The 20582-nt window shown below is 33.2% G+C and overlaps 1 protein-coding gene across 1 annotated transcript; it reads left to right on the plus strand.

Annotated features, from left to right (window-relative positions):
- The first annotated feature begins 7751 nt into the window (after positions 1-7751).
- LOC118201749 (uncharacterized) lies at positions 7752-18872 on the plus strand. The gene is made up of 2 exons (XM_035374212.2): positions 7752-7923; positions 17702-18872. The coding sequence occupies exons 1-2, from the start codon at positions 7863-7865 to the stop codon at positions 18517-18519; spliced, it is 879 nt and encodes a 292-aa protein (XP_035230103.2). The 5' UTR covers positions 7752-7862; the 3' UTR covers positions 18520-18872.
- Positions 18873-20582: the final 1710 nt, after the last annotated feature.

The raw sequence follows: 20582 nt of genomic DNA on the forward strand, positions 1-20582 counted from the left end.
GTGATGCAACTTCAGCCTTATATTCTTTACCTGTGTATATATCCACAAATAATCTTGCTGCAGTATTGGCGATAAAAAGAAGAGTAACAATACATGATGTCACTCCTCTATCGTCCTCATACACTGAACAAACACACACACTGGCTGAATATTCAACTTACATGGAATAATCATCATTATTTGCATTCATTTAGCGATCAAAAAGGGAAAACTTCCGTCAGGCTGCGTTCAGAGTGAAACTTAAATGTCACAAGGAATAAAATACGGAAATTTCATTCACACCTGCGACACAGGGTTTAAGCCGCATACACTTAGAGAAGATAAATTTGCGCATGCGTGGATGTGTTTACAGCTTTCCCGCTCTGTTTACCCATTCAGGTTTCACGCGTTCGCTCTGATTGGTCGAAGCTTGTCCCAATTTGGTATAATGTGTAAAACTTCGAACTTTATACCAAGAGCCCTAAACCAGATTTTGTGACGTAGCACAGACTGGTTGCCTGTCAACGTAGGTGGGCTTAAACAGTACTAGGAGGTACTGGCTTAAACCGCTTATGCTCTTTATACCATCATCTGCACCATTCCACTCAAGAAGAGGGCCCACCAGCAGCCGATCGGTAAAGTCGCTGAACACTGGTAGTTCGGTCCGAGGTTCGAATCCCGCGAACGGGCTGGCTGCATGGGCGTTTTCGTGGTTTTACCCATGTGTAACGTGTATACGAGCCAGTTTTCCTTAGAAAGTCCTCCACGAAGGCATCCCTCCCCTTAGACAGATAGCCCTAGTGTGCTTTGCCATAATTAAACACACCACACCACTCAAGAAGAATAGCGCATTATTACTCCAGCAGTGTAATCATTGCAGTTTGGATGAAACAGATTCAGAAAAATAACAAACAAATAAATAAAATTAAAAGGTTTTTATAAAATAAGTTTTGATTTAAAACTCATAAAATATTTAATGAATGAATAGTGGGAAAATAATTTATCATATAGTTTAATGGATTCAAGAGATTAAATAATTATCTTTCAGGTTATTTAGATCCACAATTTTCGTGCTTCCGGAAGCTTTTCTTCATAACGTTAATTTTTTTAATAAATTAAATTTATTTAATTAAAAAAATAAATAAAATAAATTCAAATCTTAATAAGAGATATATTTTTGGGTGATAGAAGTCTCATAAAAGAATATAACAATGCATATTCTAATAAAATAACCAAATTTTAAACTGAAATCCTGAGAAGAAAGAGTATATAGACTTATGAAATGAAAAAATGAAAAGATTGTGACGCAGATTATTATCTTAATCTTGTAACATTTCCTGACATTGCCAAAAGAAGAAGGGATTTTGTGCCACAGTGTAGCAGCTATTTTGGGGAAAAAAGTAAAAAATCACCCAATTAATAGTTTTTATAATTCTTGTATTGAAAGCCAGCGAAGAGTTTGTTTTATAATCTGTGAAAATTTCAAACTTTTGCAACCAATGCATTTTAGGTATTTAAATTTTAAAATCCTAAACGTCAACTAGGCGAAAAGATCAGGCCATTTTCGAAAATTCGCCAAAGAGTTGGAAACAATGTTAGAAATTTAATATGAATTTCCTTTAAAAGAATTTAGAAAGTTTATTCGTTAAACGAAGATATGTGCGAAAAATCGCTTAAACATTTAAAATTTAAAAAATCTAAATTGAATTTTGAAAACATCACTTCACGGCATTGCATTGTCATCCACAATGAAGCTACTTAATTAACTAATACTTACTTAATTACTAAATACTAATTTACTAATTTTTAAAAAGAGTTTATTTCGGCTTGAAGAAAACATCACTCTACCTATTTATGATGATAATAATAATAATCTGTGTATTAAAATATTATACTTTTGCTGTAATACACCCCTTTCGAGGAAAAAATCTTGTTACATTTATTTAGTTTTATTTCTTATTTACTGTAATCTTCATAAAATGGTATGAGCGTGGGTTAAATTCAGTTAATTCTTTTAGGTTGAAAGTTTTTCCATATATATTAGCTTTATAGTAATGGTTTGAATCTATTTTCTCACTTAATTTGAGATTTTATTTATTAGAAATCATAAGTATGCAGGTAATTTTAATTTGTTGAATAAAAAATCAAACAGAAAATTATGTATCCTGCTTAGACCACAAGATCCAAGCTTGAACCTATATTTCAGAAGACCTCAATTTCCTCATGGCGCTGCTTTTCTGTCGCAGAAAAAGAAAATGAGATGGGGGGGGGGACCCTGAAAAACGCTGAGACTTAATCGAGCTCCATGAACAATAATTAACATTTATTCTTACTACACCAAAGCCTAAGTTATCAGTTCCGTTACACCCACCGAAGTTACAGACAGTGAGGTTCATGTGTCTGGATATTATGCAAAAAATAAGTTACAAGAGAAAAATTAGTTCTAAAAATATTTCTTATATCCATCATATAATTGATTAGTCTAAATCAGTTACTACATTGAGCTGAAGACTGAGAAACAAAAACAAAGCATTCCAAAATTTGTATACAAGGTGTACCATAAATGTTGCGACAAGCTTCTAGAGGAAGCATTGCATATCATAACGATTAAGAATTGCATAGGAACTCATGCCCGGAAATGTCAGGGGTATGTGGTAACAGGTAGAAGATGGCAAAAGCAACATGAGTGATTAATTGGAAACATTTATTGGACATGAATACAAATGGTGTACCACAGCTTGAATGTTACAAAAGATGCTCGACGTTTGCAACCTCAGACGCCAAATATGCCTGACATCGACATTTATTGACGGATATGTTCAAACACACCGGGAATTTCTTTGATTGTAGCAGCTGCGCAGGCGAGCCTTGCCCCGAGATCCATTTCAGACACAACATGATCGTGATACATGACACTTTTGATGGCTTCCCACAAAAAGAAATCAAGCCTCGATAAACCTGGTGAGCGTGGGGGCCAGGGAACTGGTCCACCACGCCCAATCCATCGATGCGGGAATGATCTGTTCAAATGGCTACGAACATCCAATCCAAAATGAGTCAACTTCTTAAGGACCCGTAGTCGCACAAATTTTGATGCAAACGTGCAAACAAACTGTGGTATGTTTGATACCGACGGACCATTGATTGCCGGACATGCTCAAACACACCGGGAATTTCTTTGACTGTAGCAACTGCACAGGCGTGACACAACAACTGCGCAGACACAACAGGATCGTGATACATGACACTTTTTAATGGCTTCCAACAAAATGAAATCAGGGCTCGCTAAATCTGGTGAACGTGGGGGCCAGGGAACTGGTTCACCACGCCCAATCCATCGATGCGGGAATGGTCTGTTCAAATGGCTACGAACATAAAGTCCAAAACGAGCAGGGGCCTCATCATGTTGGAATCACATGTTGCGTCTCACATTTGGTGAAACATCGTTCAAGCAAATCGGGAAGAACCTGTTCCAGAAAGATCAAATAATTCGCGGCATTCAAATGGTCCTTTGGTGTCAGGCATGTTTGGCGTCTGCAAACTTCGAGCATCTGTTTATAACATTCAAGCTGTTGTACACCATTTGTATTCATGTCCAATAAATGTTTCAAATTAATCACTCTGTTTCTTTTCCCATTTTCTACCTCTGCTACCACTTACCCCTGACATTTCCGGGTATAGGTTCGTATGCAATTCTTACTCCTTATGATGTGTCCTACCTCCCCTAGAAATTTGTCGCAACATTTACGGTACACCCTGTATATTACAAGAATGTAGAAGCTGCTGAAGTAAACAAAAGAAAAACACATTAAAAGCAAATACAAATATTATGGAAAGCAGTGATTCAAAGCTGAACCAATGACTTGCATGGACCAGTACACGACAATTCTTACATTTTGACTGGTTGACTAAAATATTTGAGCTCCTTGTGTAAGTGTTTTTTGATAGGTCTGGCAGATTTCATTCTGTTTTCCCCTTTAGTATATAATCCTTTAGTATATTACAGAATTCTTGCATTATTAAGTTTTAAAATGTACACATTTATAAAGTACATTACTACAGATGCATGGAGAGACTTTAATCTGTAAATTCTAAATATGAGTTAATGAAGGTAATTTTCGAACTTTATTTGAAAATAACAAATCTTCTATTTGCTAACCTGCGAAACTACAGGAAATATGTTCTGTAAAAATAAGGTCAGATCGAAAATGAAAGAAGCAACTGAACTCTCAGTTATCAGTGAAAGATACAAAAATAATTCAAACATTGGACCTCATCGCAACTGCGTTTTCGTTCTCAAAGATAATAAAAGATAATTCACCAACGAAACTCTGATTAAAATGGCTGTTTCCTATTTCTTCTGAAATTTGTGGGTATCAGTATCAGTTAAATGTATTGTAAAATAATGACAGACGGAACTAAATGTAAATGAGTGAGCACTGTAAGAATAGTAAGCAGAAAATAAAATGTTATAAAAAGTCTTATAATACTTCCCTTAAGTGTGTTTTATCAAGGATTCCACTTTCTAAGAATCTGAAATGGTGAAAATTTGTGCTTAAAGTACAATACCTATTCTAAAATACAAATTTATTTAAATTTATTTTTTTAACTTTGAAAAGGCATTTGCAGGAGGTTAAAAGAGGCATTATTTTAGAAAAATTAAAATGTCTGCTAAGTAGTCTACTCAAATATTCGCTGGAAAAAAATATATGTTTTTTTTAACAAATATTTTTCAGCAGTTCTTACTTAGAATATACCCTTTGACGTTTGTGAAAGGACTGACAGATGCAAATAGATAAATTTAAGACATAAGTCATGAAATTCGGCTTTAGTATGGTATTTCTTAAACGCCTCTATACTCTATATTTTTAACGGGGTTTGTTTTTTCCATAAATATAGTCGCTTTTACAAAGTACAGCGACTTCAAAAATTGAGAATTTCCACTAAATACAAGAAAGCTTATTTAATTTAGCAAATTTCAAACAAAAGACATAAAATTTTATGATCCTGCACAAACGCTTGGGTATTTGGTTGTATATATACATAAAATTACACACATCATATTAAAATGGGTTCATTTCGGAAGTTTCAGAAAGCTGTTACACAATTTTTACGATAAAAAAATTTGAACAATACATTTCTGAACAAAAAAAAAAAAAAAAAAAAAGAGTTTAACTAACTTTTTTATAGCTACAGATTTAGGCTAAATTCGTATCATCACTGTGACTAACCATTGTTTATTCCTCGATGCAATCTCTTTGTTACATGTGATTTTAGGAAATAAAATGAAATCTTGAAAGTAAATCATTGCTGATATTATAAGATATTTCTCCAGCCTTCTTAGCATGCCTTCGTGGTGTAATGGGCGGCACACTCGGCGCGTATTCGAGAGATCCGTGCTTCGAGTCCCGGAGGCATATTTCACAAGTGCACATCTGTGTAGCCACCGAGGGAGTGGCTTCTAGGATGGACCAATGAGCATCCAGTAATATTTCTGTCGTGTCACATGACCTTTCGCACGCTTTAAGATTTCAGCAAGGTGGTTGAAAATATTTTTCCACGCAATTTCCTTTACAAATTTCTGTACATCGTCTATTTCTTCTGAAAATTTTCATTGTGAAGTTAGATCAATTATAAGCAATTATAAAGATTTCACTACCTGGTTGAAAGAATTTGAAATAAATACACACACGAAACTATTTTGCAAAAATATTCATGCGAAATATTACTTAATAAGTGACAAATAAGACGTAAGAAATATGTGATACACATCTGAGTCCAAATGTTATCTTTACATAAAACTATGCATATGAGATAAATATTTACACCAGTTATATATGTAAATAGAAGTCAGCACTTTTTATTGCAGTCTATATGAAAAAGATGTTCTATAATAATAGCGAATGCAGAATTTTATTCAAGGTGAACTTCACTAATTTGCATTTAGTGTGTTAAATTTCACATTTAATAACTGCTCACTCCTAAATATCCTGTTTACGCAAGAAATACTCATAAAACAGAATGAATTTATCTATTAACAACGAATACATTCAATTTACTCACATATGACTTTTAATGTTAACAATGGATATAATTAGATCATACACAATATGTATTCTGAATCTTACACTGTCAAAATCAAAAGAATGCAAGCACTGAAATAGGAAAACATTCATTGTAACACTTCCAGTCCTTCTCAGTTCAATAAAAAATAATAAAAAAAACTATACACATGAATTCTCTTAATTCACATTTGTTAGTAAATGTGGATTAAGAGAATTCGTATTCGAGGCTAATTGTAGCTTGAGTCATTTTCTGAGTATAAAGAACGATAATATGCCGTGAACATTAATCCAAATATCGATGCATGATAAAAATCGCGAAAGTGAAATCTCAGCGACTCATTAAACTCATGAAACGAAAGCACTACGAGATTTTCTACTTTTATGCCATACATTTATAACTGCGAAACAAATGCAAATTAAAATGTAAACAACATACGCTCACATGCACGAAGATTTAGCGTCACAAGAGCAAAAGAAGCTCATTGGTCCATTTTCGAAACCCCTCGCTCAGTGGCTACGTTGATGTGCACTTATGAAATATGCGTCCCGGAGAGGTCACTGCACAATTTTCACCTCTCCTGTTTAAAAACAAAAAACAATGTCTCTACAGTGGCACCCGAACTAAAAGAATAACTAACGATATTGTTTATTTCATATTTTGTAAAACTTTAACGAATTTTTGATTAAAAATTCAGCAGTTTCAAAGTTAGTAGTTGCAACACTGTAGAGAAGGAAACATTTTTATCTCCAGCTCGCGAAACTGTCTAAGGGAAATTCTGAAGATATGCCGTTTTTACGTGGGGTGTATTTAATTATGGCCATACACACTCGGGCTATCTGCCAAAGGGGAAGGATGCCTTCGTGGAGGACTTTCTAAGGGAAACTGGCTCGTATACACGTTACAGATGGGGAAAATCACGAAAACACCCATGCAGCCAGCCCGTTCGCGGGATCCGAACCTCGGACTGAACTACCAGTGTTCAGCGACTTTACCGCTCGGCCGCTGGTGGGCTATGCCGTTTTTAAATATTTTTAGCCCAATGTGACGTTAATCCAAATGCTCTCGAGTATGTGTGTGTAAATGAAAAAAAAGCCCATTTGGGCGTAATATAAAATCTCAAAGGTTTCAAATTTTTTATTTATTTATTTATTGTGTGTGTGTTTTTATGAGACATTTTATACGTATTTAATCCCAAATAATTTGCTTACTTACCCAGATATAAGGTGAAAACACCGAATTCCATTGAAAAGGCATCCACGTAAGCATTTCTCTTAAAGCTTTATTCTCAAGAGTTTTGTGACAACAAATAAGCTTAAAATTTTAAAGGTAATAGGATTTCTTTAATTATTTTATAAATAAACATGTGAGCTAACGCAGGAATCATATTTAATTTAGGAATCTTAATATCCTATGAAATAAACATAAGTGCTTGAACGTTATAAATGCATTTTGAATTCCATAGAACCTAATATATTCGATCTCTTTAGATCTGAATCCTGAGTCAAAGGGTGTATGCCTTTCTTTTACTTTACAGCTCATTGTTCTTTTATTTCGAGAAAATCACGAGTTTTCCAGGTACAGGGTTAAGAAAAAAAGATATTATCACAATTATCAGAGAAGTTTGCGAATGATTTCAAAGGACTGTATGTAACTGGTTACTTTTTATCGCTAGGGGAAATTGAATATTTCTTTATAGACTCAGCTCTCAAAAGGTGTGATAAAGGCGTATTTTATCTTACAACGATAGACTGCGAGCTGTTATTGATATTGCAAAGAGGCAGAATTTTCGGTACTTTACCGCCATTTTTAGAAATAACATGGCGACAAAAATAGATAAAGTTTTGCTGTGTGTTTTGCTTATAACTTTTGGCATAAAAGGTAAATATTTTAATTTTGATCTTCCTCCTGTTTTCCACCTAACAGTTTACTATACTGACACCCTATTGCTTATATGACATTCTACTACACTGAATTAGAAACACATTGGTTAGAATAGATTTCTAATGTTTCATGTATAATAAGACGGTGGAACTAGAAAATATTCTTTTTTTAAATCTATATAACATTTCCACTGCGTAAAAATACTAATACTTAAATTATATGTTGTTATTTTTATATGCATTTAAATAATTTTTATAATGTAATTACTTTTTCTGTATATTTTAAAATACCTAACTGAAATATTTACGACATATCTTCTTATTAAGCAAAGAAAAAACAAAAGGGTAGCGCAGGAAAATGCGGTGCTTCATTACGAAGCCTTTTTTTTTTTCCCTCCTGAAATGTTTTGGGTGTTTTTTATAGATTTTGCATAGTTGAATATCATTTTAGCATAATGGAAGTTTTCAATATCAGTTTTTGTGAGAGAATGAAGATAAAACTAATAAGTGATTATTTTTTTATCGCAGACAGATCTTTAAATAAGAAAATTTAATTAATCATAACTACATATAAGACAAATTAAATTATCCAAACCTGTACCTTTGCTTTATTACTTTGTTTTACCTTTTGTAAGACACTCAAGTTTCTGATTAAGAATCCGACAGTAATCAGCCGTTAAAGTTGGGTTCGATATTTTCGATTCATTTTCTTTTTCAACCAATAACATCGTGATGAAATCGGAAACTGAGGATATATAAGTTAAAAGAAATAAAGAATTTTTTTTCATATAATCCTCACACTTTTCTAATTTCTTCTTTGCTTCAGAGATGCTAACTTTCTGAAATGTATCCCAAGCATTCTTAATTCCTCTATTTCATACCAACTGCCTGTGATGTAAAGCTTTGAAAAAATTGCCTAATTTGTGTCAGAGGAAAAATTTATTTGCAACAGGAAATTTCTCTTGTCAATGAAAGAATCCATTTTATTCTTTATATGCAGCTGTAGCAAATACGTTAATGATACACAGCTGTAACAGAAGCTGTGACAAATAAGTTAATGATATTTTCACAGCAGGTTCAATATTTTCATGTAGATATTCGGGTGTCACTTTTTGGATGATATTTGCTGGATTTTTCCATTTGCATAAGTAACAGTATTTGGTGAAGTCTACTTGAAGCTCTGTCAATAATGCCAACCTTTGAATCAAAACAGGGATTCCGCTTTCTTTCTTCATAACTGTGTAATCGTAGGCCCACCAGCGGTTGAGTAGTAACGTTGCTGAACACTGGTAGTTCGGTCCGAGGTTCGAATCCCGGGAACAGGCTGGCTGCATGGGCGTTTTCGTATTTTTCCCATGTGTAACGTGTATATGAACAAGTTCCCTTTAGAAAGTCCTCCACAAAATCATCCCTTCTCTTAGGCACATAACCCTCGAGGCTTTACCGTACTCTTATAAAAAATAATAAAATAAACAAATAAAATAAAATAAATCTGAAAAGTTTCAGATTTTAAATTACGTCCAAAGGGGCGTTTTTTTAACGTTTTGTGTGTAACCTTTATTTATTAAATATCATGTTCTTTGCACTTAAACCATAAAATTCAGTTCAATAGCAATGTCTCAAAATAATTTTAAAATGAGCATATCTTTAAAATTTCCGATACGCAGTTCCGCGCGCTGGAGATAAAAAGGTCCCTCCCCCCAGTAAAGTGTTGCCATTGCTCGCTTTGAAATCCTTGAGTTTGTTAATCAAAAAATTCGTTAAAGTTTTACAAAATATGAAATCGATCATAAAACAAATTCCTAATTTCAAATTTGGACTTCCACATGCCCATATTCGTAGGAGGATTACGTGATTCAAAATTCGATCGCTCTGTGTACCGTTGTTTTATCACAATGCGAGAAATATACCTACATTTCTGCAGATTTTTCATTATTTAATTTCTTCAAATATAATGCAGGACTCTAAAATTTGGTGGGAACAGTTTGAAAAATGAAACGGACATTTATAGTGATTCAACGCAAAATCGCAAAACGAAAACAATAGTCCTTCAGGGACAAAGCCCCTTTGGACTAAAAAAATTGTATATTCTTAAGTAATTTTCAAATAAATTTTCGAACATTTTCATCCTTGTAAAATAAACAATATAAATAAAAGATAATACATTTAAATTAGGAATTAAGACGATGGATAAACATCTTTCGGAATATTAGTGAAATGTTCCGGGTAACATGATATCTTAAAAACACTTAACAAGCTTTGATTATCATTACAATAATATTTTCAATCAAAATTATTAAAATTTCATTTTTTTTTTATTTGGTACGGAAACACATGCATTTTTGGTGCCTCTTTAATTACCATATCTCTCCGGGTATTTTCTCCTTTTTTGGTTTGAAAAATTTATTGTCGCAAAATTGAAAGGAGAAATTTATGCGAATAAGTCTATATCCGGAAGGCGCGGTTAAAAGTAATACCATAAAAAATGAAAAGTAATCATGGATAAACTACAGACTATTTTATCACAATATTATTTCTTTAAAAGAAAACTACATTCCGACAAGACTACATAGTAATATTTACATTACAATGTATAATAACATAGCTTTATTTCTACTTCTCTGTAACTTGAATATTGCTCAGTGTCTGGGATACTTCTGAGGCCTCGATTCACCCATAAATAATTACAGAAGATATACAGGGTTAGCGTAAATGATTCATTCATTTTGAAAAGGCTATATTTTCAAAAATATTACGGGTACGCACATGAAAAATATATGAAAAGAACCACATACTCACCAAGTTTTTTTCACTATTTCACCAATTTTCTCGGATAAATGGAAGGTTGCTTCATCGATGAGTATCATCTGGGAGGCGAAATCTTCGTCCCCCAATGTTGACGCAAAAATCTAGTCGATGGGTTTAATTCTCCTGCTTTAATTGTTGCAGGAGCTAAACATAGTACGGTTTGAAATGCAATCGTTGACGCAAAATCTTCCACACAGTTTTTCATGGTATTCCGAAAATCTGGTCAATTGACAGGGAGAACATCTGGACGAGCTCGATTATCGTCTAGACGTTGTGTCATGCCACCAAAGGGTAAAGTGACCACATTTTCATTGAGACAAAGCGGGACAAATGGAATGAAATGAGAATTATAATTTAGTTATGAAAGCATACCAATAATTCAAAAAAATATATTTCATTATATACATCCATATACTTGTCTCTAAATATACAAAAATATATTTATTATTAACTATTGGTAACTATAAAAATATTTGTAAAAAACAATAGTTTGAATAGTATGTTTTTTAAATTATTTAATATTTTATTTAAAAAAATTATGATGTTCTCTCACCGTCATATTTTTTATCCGAGTGAATACTTTGCAATAGATTCGAAACATTTATTAAAATGTCGTGAAATTTCTCACATGAATTAGTCAAATTATATTTTAGGCTTAATACAGATTTTAAAGTTTTAATGTTCAGCTGGCGTTTTTTCAATTGCCCATATTTTATTAATACTAGAAAAAACACATTCTGTTGCTGTATTTGTTCCTGGAAGGGAGAGTGCGTGATCTATAATTTTCAAAATATTTTCATAAGGAATATCATTCTGTTTAAAATGAAGGAATAACTCTGTCGACCTTTTTGTCTGTCTCCACATTTGCAGACAACCAACATTTAATTTTTTCAGCAGTAACTTATCTTTTTAACCAATGACACTTCATCAAAAAGATCATTTTCGAAAATATTATTGTGCGGAAAATGGTTGCTTATACATTCAAAAGATTTTTCCACATATTACCGTAATATCTCCTTTTTTGAATGTCCCCCAATGAAAGTTTTTAATATCCTCGAATTGAACTATCCATTCTTCAAGATATTCCAAGCAGTTATATAAAAATTTCTGAGTTCTTTCAGAAATTCTGATTGTTTAATGGCACCTTGTTCTTCCAACCTAGTGATGTCCTTTCGAATAACTGGCCCACCAGCGGCCGAGCGGTAAAGACGCTGAACACTGGTACTTCGGTCTGAGGTTCGAATCCCGCGAACGGGCTGGCTGCATGGGCGTTTTCGTGGTTTTTCCCATGTGTAACGTGTATACGAGCCAGTTTCCCTTAGAAAGTCCTCCACGAAAGGCATCCCTCCCTTTAGGCAGATAGCCCTCGTATGCTTTGCCATAATTAAATACACCAACACCAACCTTTCGAATAACTAAAAGGAACGTGATCGTTATCAATTCTTTTCTCGCAATTTTGTTTTTAATTTATTGATATCATTTGACACTTCCGTAGTTGAAATTTTGTCCCCTTCAATAATTTTCACATCATTGTGAAATAATATAGCTTGGTTGTGGATGAAGTGAAGCCAAATTTGTGAGGTTTCATTTTCAAAAAAGCTGCAATATTCTTGGACATTTATCTTGTGATAAAAAGTATGATTTATTGGTTCGTATATTTTTTAAATTCACCCGACAATGAAACAAAATCTAATATTCTCATTTTAATTCCTGTTTCTGGATCAAAAAGTGTAACAATTGTGGGAAATAATTTTAAATCTTTGTGGTTGGAAACATCATAATACATGGACATAAAATGTGCATTTATCTAATTATTTCTGCAATTGCGAAAACGAATATGGTGAAAAAACATTACAAATAATTGCTTCGGTTTTTGTCCTTGCACATGCAAATTTTTGTCGTACAGTGTTTTGATCATTTGCGACGTACAATCAATTGACTTGAAACTTTGATTGTGGTTTATGGTGTGGAAAGCAAATAGCCCTTCAGCTAATGATCCTCCGTGAACAATACATATTCCTTTATGAGACGTAACGACAATGATCGAACACCAGCGAGTAAATCTAACTCGTTACATCGCCTATTTAGTTTACTCTGCATGCATTTTATGTGTTTTTTTTTTAATTATTTCTTTATATTCACTATAATAATTAATAAATAATAGGTAATATATTTTTACAGTACATTTAAAATAAGAAATGTAGATGTTTTCTAAAAAGCGGAGCATTTAAAAAAAAAGGTGGGTCGCGGGACAGTCCTCCAAAGAGCGGGACTGTCCCCCCAAAATCGGGATGTGTGGTCACTTTACCAAATGGGCACATACTGACTATTTGTGGAGGCTGTATAAACTTGGTGAGTTTGTGGATCTTTTCATATATATTTTATACGTGTACGTAAAATATTTTTTTTTAAATATGGCCTTTTCAAAACGAATGAATCATTTATGCTAACCATGTATATGCAGCTGATTCAGCGGAATTATGGACTGAATATCAGTTCTTGTTTATTTCGCTGTGACTGATCGGTTTTTGTGTTAAGTTGGTATAAAGTTTAAGAATTAGATGGGAACGTTTCTGAATGACCTTTATAGGTAGTTTGCTAGGGTTTGTTTTTGTTAATGAAACGAAAAGAATCACTATATAGACGAATCACTTTAAAATGTAGGCCAACTTGTTCTCTGAATGCATCGAGGAAGGGGGGGGGAATTGCACGAATATTTTTTTTAATTTTCAGAACTTAGCGTTAAAAAACTAGGGGGTAAAATACGGGAGTAAATACGATAGAAGCTTTGAATTCAAACCTTTTTATTAGGTCAGAATTGAAAAATAAATGCATGACTCGTGTTTACAAATTACACTTGCTTCGATGTAAATTAAACTAATAGTAAATTCAAATTTAAAACTAAATCTAAGGCTACGCAAATGATTTAACACGAAGTTGGCTCAAACTTGTCACCGGTTTAATAATTTGAATGTTTGCAACTATAATTCAAACCTGAAGAATGCAATCTTATCTGAGTTCGCTAATTCTAGTAATGTGACATCAAGAGGTAGAAACACGCTCTGTCTTACAATTCAACAACCTCGGCTTAAATACTCAATCTAAATTGTGTTCCGGTAGGAAAACGGAAAGAGAAGTAACAGTAAAGATCTAAATCATAAAATAACTGATTAGATTAACATAATCGAAAGATATAAGTTCCATATTTTCTACTTAAGATTGCCCTTTTGCCAGAAAAGTAACTTTCTTCTCAAAAACCGTGTATGATGCAGAGATTTTAAAGCCAATTTCATATTAAAGTAAATTTAAGAATTAACGCAGATTAAGCATCTGTTTCACAGAGATAATTTCCCTGTAGAACCCTGAAATTAATTAATCATTTCGAATCATATGGTATCATTAACGTAACTTCCAAACTGTTGATGTTTTTTCTCTGTTACTACAACAGTTATCCATTTTTAAATAAATAAAAGTAAGAGATATTTTTCTTAATTTTCTTCCATTGATAACTTTCAACAAAAACAAGTTTGTTTACAGAATCTAATGCAGCACCATTCACATGTTTCTGATTAATATACTTTTCACATTTTCATGTGGTTTCATCTCTGAAATATACTGAAACGTTCCACTTCATATTAACAGTAAAGTCCTTATTTTATTTACACAACGCAAAATATCTGGTATGACGAGTCGTTTTCGTCTAAGTATTTATCAGTGTTTGTTTTCGCTGCTGTTTCTGAGTGTTATTTTTTTTCCTTCATTAGTACCCACATAAAAATAGATAGAGTTATGTGGGAGACGTAAGATACCTTGGAATGGTTGGTGGGAGGGGAAGAAGAGGTTTATAAGGTATTTTCTTCCTCCTTTCTGCATGCTTTCGTGGTGTATTTGAAGTAGCATACTCGACGCGTATTCCAGATGTTCGAGTTCCGGTGAGGGCATTGCTCATTTTTCGTGTTTCCTAGTTTAAAAATCCTAAAGACTCTACAGTGGCGCCCGAACTAAACGGTGGTGGATAATGACTCTTCGCCACCAGGATTTGGCGACTGGGTTCCCTAATCCCAGTCGCCTTTTAGAAGGATAAGTATATAAGGAATTTTCTTCTTCCTTTCTGTATGCCTTCGTGGTGTAATTGGAGAAGCATACTCGACTCGTACTTGAGAGGACCAGGTTCGGCAAGGGCATTGAAACCCTCGCCGAACCTGACATTGAAAAACTTCTAATTACTTTACACCAGGCGTCGACAACCTTTCTCGGCTGTGGGTCATAACCAACCAATATATGTGTATTAAGAACACGTTTCGATTCAGGGGTATTTTCACCATAAAACATTCTTTTTTGGTGAATAACAAGATAAATTCTGAGAAAAGAATTACAATACGCTTTAAAGGTAAAAATTTAAATTTAATAATACTTATTATCAGAGCAAATACAACTGAATGAACTTAGTAATTTTTCTCTTCGATATCAATGGCTCCCCTGATGCTGTACTTGTGACGTCAATTTAGTCAAATTTGGCTTATAGTTAGTAGTCTTTAAGACGAATACAAACATCTGAATTGTTGGTAGTTAAGCTGTTCCTCTTCTTCAAGTAAATTTCCCGTGTGAAAATATTTGCTTGTATTTTTAATTTGAACTGAATGCGGCAAAATAGCAAATTTTGGGATTAGTATGGATTGTGAATCAGCTTTGCCAAATTTACCGCTTTCTCCTTGGAATTATGTTACAATTTTTAAAAATGAATGTTCTTTACTGCAGCTTTATAATCAAACAAAAATGTTATTGTTATTATTTCTTTTCGGTCTATTTTTATGCATTCCACCAGGTCGTTTCATATTTATATTTTATAATTTATTTTTATATATTATACTTTACTTTTGGAACTCAAGCGGGTAACATGAAATTATGAAACGAGTCATTCGGTGACCTGTGGGTCATGTTCTACATCCGAGGTCTGCTCTATACATTAATCTAGCGTAGCAGAATTTTGGCACCTGTCGAATAGAATATTTTCGAGGGTTTCTCTTGAAGAAACAACCTTTGAACATCAGAACGTAGGTGTATTGCTACTAGTGCTCCAAGTCATTCAAAGACGAGAAAACTGCTTTCACAGATGCAACACGACATTTAGATGCAACAAATGTCACAGAAATTTGCTTTTAATTATTGATTATTACGTAAATAACCGTACCATATGCCTTTTGTCTGGTATCTGAGAAGCACTGGATCTCTATCAAATCAAATTCGGGGTTAGAAATAATTCTGGAACTGTAATCTCACTCAGATGAGTATACTCACAGCAACACTTTGCCCACTCTTTATGGATATCTATAGGAAGTTTGTCATTCCAGGTCAATTTTCGAACCCAACGTTATTGTAGTAAGAACTTCAGTCTAACAGGGAACTGAGTTATTAACCCAGAGGGGTCAAACGGCGTTTTCAAGATGAATCGTTTCGTGTTTCTCTTATTTTCGATGAATTCTATCAAACTACTTGTGTCTGTGTTCAAACTGTCTTATTCATTGGACCTTAAGTGTCTCGTCTGAATCATGGATTTCATGATGATAGGTTTTGAACTCTTCTCCACACTTTTTCATCAGTTCAGGATTATTATATCCTTTTACGCAAGTTCTTCTTTCCTTCCTAATTTATTTAGCATTCATTATCATATTAGCTGAAGATGAAGCATTCACTATAAGCTTAGAATCATCTCTACGGTGTTGTGTTCTGTAATCCTAAGTTTGCACAAAGAAATCACAGATTCATTCTATGAAAAATTAAAGAAGACCCAAAATTTAGTAATGTAAAATTATCAAGCAGGTTTAGAAGAATGGTCTGCAATAAAAGCTGAAGCGTTTTAGAAGAGATATGTAGGGCTCATGGAAACAAAGGGCGATTATCAAGAAGGAATTTCTCCGTTAACAAGAAACAAGAAACATACGCTTGACTTTCGCAAAATCTACAGTAAGCAACTATGTTATACACTCATTACCATAAAAATTTGAGCACCAAGAAAGTGTTGTCAGAATGAAACGAAATTTTACATATATAAGTTCTACTTTGATATAAGTAAGTGATTAGAAAATCAAGGAAAAAAGGATAATTTATTGCAGAAAAAAGTACACATGAACGGAAGTTTTAATACTCTGTTGGACCACCTCTAGCGCGAATGCACGATGCGATAGGAGGGGGCATTGAGGCATGCAAGTTCCGTATGGTATCTTGAGACATCTCGTTCCACAGTTGCTGTAAACTCGCCTCTAATTCGGCCAATCTCGTAGGCTGTTCAACTTGCCGTCCCAAATGACCCCAGATATACTCGACTGGTGACAAATCTGGAGATCGAGCATGCCAGGTAAGAGTGATAATGTAGCGGAGGCAGTCTTGTGAGATCCGTGCTGTGTGTGGCCGAGCATTGTCTTGTTGAAAACAGGCTCCTGGGACCCCTGCTATGAGTGGCAACACAGGTGGCCGAAGAATGTTATGATACAGTTGTTCTGAATTTATCAAAACATCTCCAATTTCTACGGATTTAAAACCTATGAAGCATGTGTGGAGTGGGTTAGAGAAAAGAATAAGGAAATTAATGCTCATTACTGCTTAATGTAAGGGGGAAAACACTTCAAATTGAAACAAGCAAAAGCTACCTTAGCTTTTCGTTGATTTTATAGTTTATAGAATTCTTTTTATTCAACTGAAACTGATACAGGTCCCTTTTCTTCAAGGTATAAAACTGTTTTGCAGAACATTTCTCAAAATGCAATGTTTATTTTCCTAAAACCAATCTAAGGTTGAATTCTATCAAACTTTACTAGTAAAGTAATTACACGTTATTTCTAACATTTTATTATTGTATCGTCTGTTGTGTGGTAATATTTTACTATTTGTTACTTTCCCACTGTTATTATATGTAATTACTTTCATATGAAATATGGAGTTTAAAATAAACAAATATATTCCTTTTATAGGGCCCATTTCAGCTGAAAAATATGCACAAACGAATGGTAACAATACTGGAAAGACTACTGCTGCTTCCAGTAGTAGCAATGCCGCAAATACTACTACCACTACTCCACTGCCTTCTAATAGCACTGCCGAGTCCCGAAACATAACTGGATCTACTAACGCTACTACAGTGCCTGCGACCAGCCCAACTGCATCTCCTAACATCACTACTTCATTACCTTCTAACAGCACAACTGGATCGCCTAACACTACTACAATACTTTCTAATACCACTACTTCATTACCTTCTAAAAGCACAACTGGATCTCCTAACACTACTACAATACTTTTTAGTACCACTACTTCATTACCTTCTAACAGCACAACTGGATCTCCTAACACTACTACAATACTTTCTAGTACCACTACTTCATTACCTTCTAACAGCACAACTGCATCTCCTAACACTACTAAATCTTCCAGCAGCACTACTGGATCTCCTTACACTACTACAATACTTGCCAACACCACTACTTCATTACCTTCTAACAGTACAACTGCACCTCCTACCACTACTAGATCTGCTAACATCACTACTTCATTGCCATCTACCGGCACTACTGAGGTACCGAGCAGTACAATAACTACTTCAGCCAAGCCTACAACTTCAACTTCCATTCCTCCAACAAAAAAGCCCCCCATGCCACCAGGTACGGTGGCTGCTATTGTTATCGTGGTCATTGTGGTGGTAGCTTTGATTGGAATTGCCATTTACTGGTTTATGAAAAAAAGACACGGAGAAGAAGACAGGACACCTCTTACGAGAGGACTGCCAACATAGAAAAGAATTTCCAGCGAATTCAAATTAAAACTGGCAATGAAAAAAAAAATTAATGCACTTAAGTTATCTGTATCGCAAAGCTGGACTATTTATATTTGTTTTATGTATATTAATGTGTAAAAGACTTTTCATTCTTAGATATATGTGTTTAAATGCAAATGCGTAATATACTGATTATAAAATACTGACTTCGGCACTGAAAACGGAGGTGACAGTTAATATAACCATTTTTTTCTTTTGATAGTCTTACACGATTAAGTGAAAAAGATGAAACTTCTTTATTTGCATTAAAGGCATTTCTTCTTGTATCATAAATAAATTAATGTAAATAAATTCTAAATGTAATAACTTCACTGTTTTGAATAGCATTGACAATGGAAAGTTATTCCTTACTAAAATTTATTTTTAACTTATTTTAAATCTTTATGGCTACTGCCTTTTGTAATAAACGACAGAAAAAGCTTACTAATCACATTTTCCCTCTCGTTTTTAATTTTTTTCTAATATATTTTGCAAATAATGCATGAAAGGTTTGATTAATTTACTTGTCATTAATGGACCAAATACAGTCAAATATATATTAAAACAGGCAAAAAGCAAATTTATTTTGCCGTCAGTTTTGAAGAAAACTCTACCAATTTCAAGGCCGATCAGAAAAAAAATCCCCCTTCTTCAAAAGCAAAAAATATTTCTCCTATGAAAGTTTTACAAAACATTTTTTGATTCTGAAAAAGAGAGACCTGTGCCTGATTGCTTTCGAAATCGGTACAGTTTTATTGAAAACCTACAAAAAATTAATTGCCTATTTTAACTTTTACACTTGAGCATTTTTTATTTGATTACGGCTATATACATATATTCATAATAATTTATAATAAAAATACTTTCCATATAGTTCCAAGAAACACAAATTAAATTTAAAACCATGAATTAAAAATTTTCAGTCAGAATTTAAATCACTAGTTTAAATAGTAATTTCAATCTGCTTGTTTAAAAACATAAAAATCTGCTAAGAAAAATCTTTAATCGCAAAAATACCAAAACCAAATGTTTAAGTATTGAAAAAATACCTATTGTCATTGATCGCAGATTAATTGAATTATCAAGGGGATAAACCAATCTACCATCAATTAACAACAACTTAGATAGTGTTTCATCTTACTTCCAAGTAAGCATCAAATTATTTGCTAGATCCGAACTTTAAGTCACAATTAATACTCGATCCAAACGGTTAAACAAAATAGCAAATAATCTTAAAATTACAGATTCTCATTAAGAACACAATTAATCTAAACGAGATGCTTACTTTAGAAGACATATCCCCTACACTTTCATTTTCAAACTTGAAAACAGAAGTAAATATATTAGAATATTAAAAGTTAATTCAAAATCAAAAGAAGATAAAAAAATTATACAATCTAAACATTACAGTTTAAAACAAGTAATAAATTAGAAATTTAAAGATCAAACTAGTAAGTTAAAATTAACAAACTTGCCTTCAAACTTTTAAAAACAAATGGCTGGAAATTCAAGTATTAAATGATGGAAGTAATTTACTTTTAATTAATTTATTTTGAATTTATATATTAATTTCTGGATTTTATTGTTGTTATTATAGATAGATTTACAAAGCAAAATTACTTAAGCAAGGAAGTACCACTAAATATGTAATAAGCAATATGGAAAGGCCTTAAAAGCCATAAATAATCAGGGAAATGTGAATAAAGAGGTCATTGAAGAGAAAGACCTTGAACACAATACTTTTTATTTTCCATTGTTATATTTATTTATATGAGAAAAGCATGAAATTACCATTGTATTAAAATTCAAAGAACATTTTTTTATGATTGGCTTTGGCACCAAAAATGAAACCTCCAAAAAATGAATTTGCTTTGATCTGTAATTTTCTTATTTTAATAGTTTCAATTCAGGTTTTAAATAGGCCGTTTATTCTTCTATGTATAAATATTTTATCTCACTTTGTTGTTTTTAATGTTATCGTAAAGTTAAAACATTAAATAATTATCATAATATCTTTCTGTACATAACACCAGCTTCCAGAA

This window comes from Stegodyphus dumicola, chromosome 7 (assembly GCF_044657685.1).
Source record: "Stegodyphus dumicola isolate Sdum_Otavi_A_Nest chromosome 7, ASM4465768v1".
NCBI classification, from domain to species: Eukaryota; Metazoa; Arthropoda; class Arachnida; order Araneae; family Eresidae; genus Stegodyphus; species Stegodyphus dumicola.

Excerpts from the sequence above, each read along its gene's own strand:
- LOC118201749 (XM_035374212.2), top strand. The coding sequence starts at position 7,863 with ATGGCGACAAAAATAGATAAAGTTTTGCTGTGTGTTTTGCTTATAACT. Across the intron at positions 7,924-17,701 it reads TATAACTTTTGGCATAAAAG|GGCCCATTTCAGCTGAAAAA; the intron begins GTAAATATTTTA and ends TTCCTTTTATAG.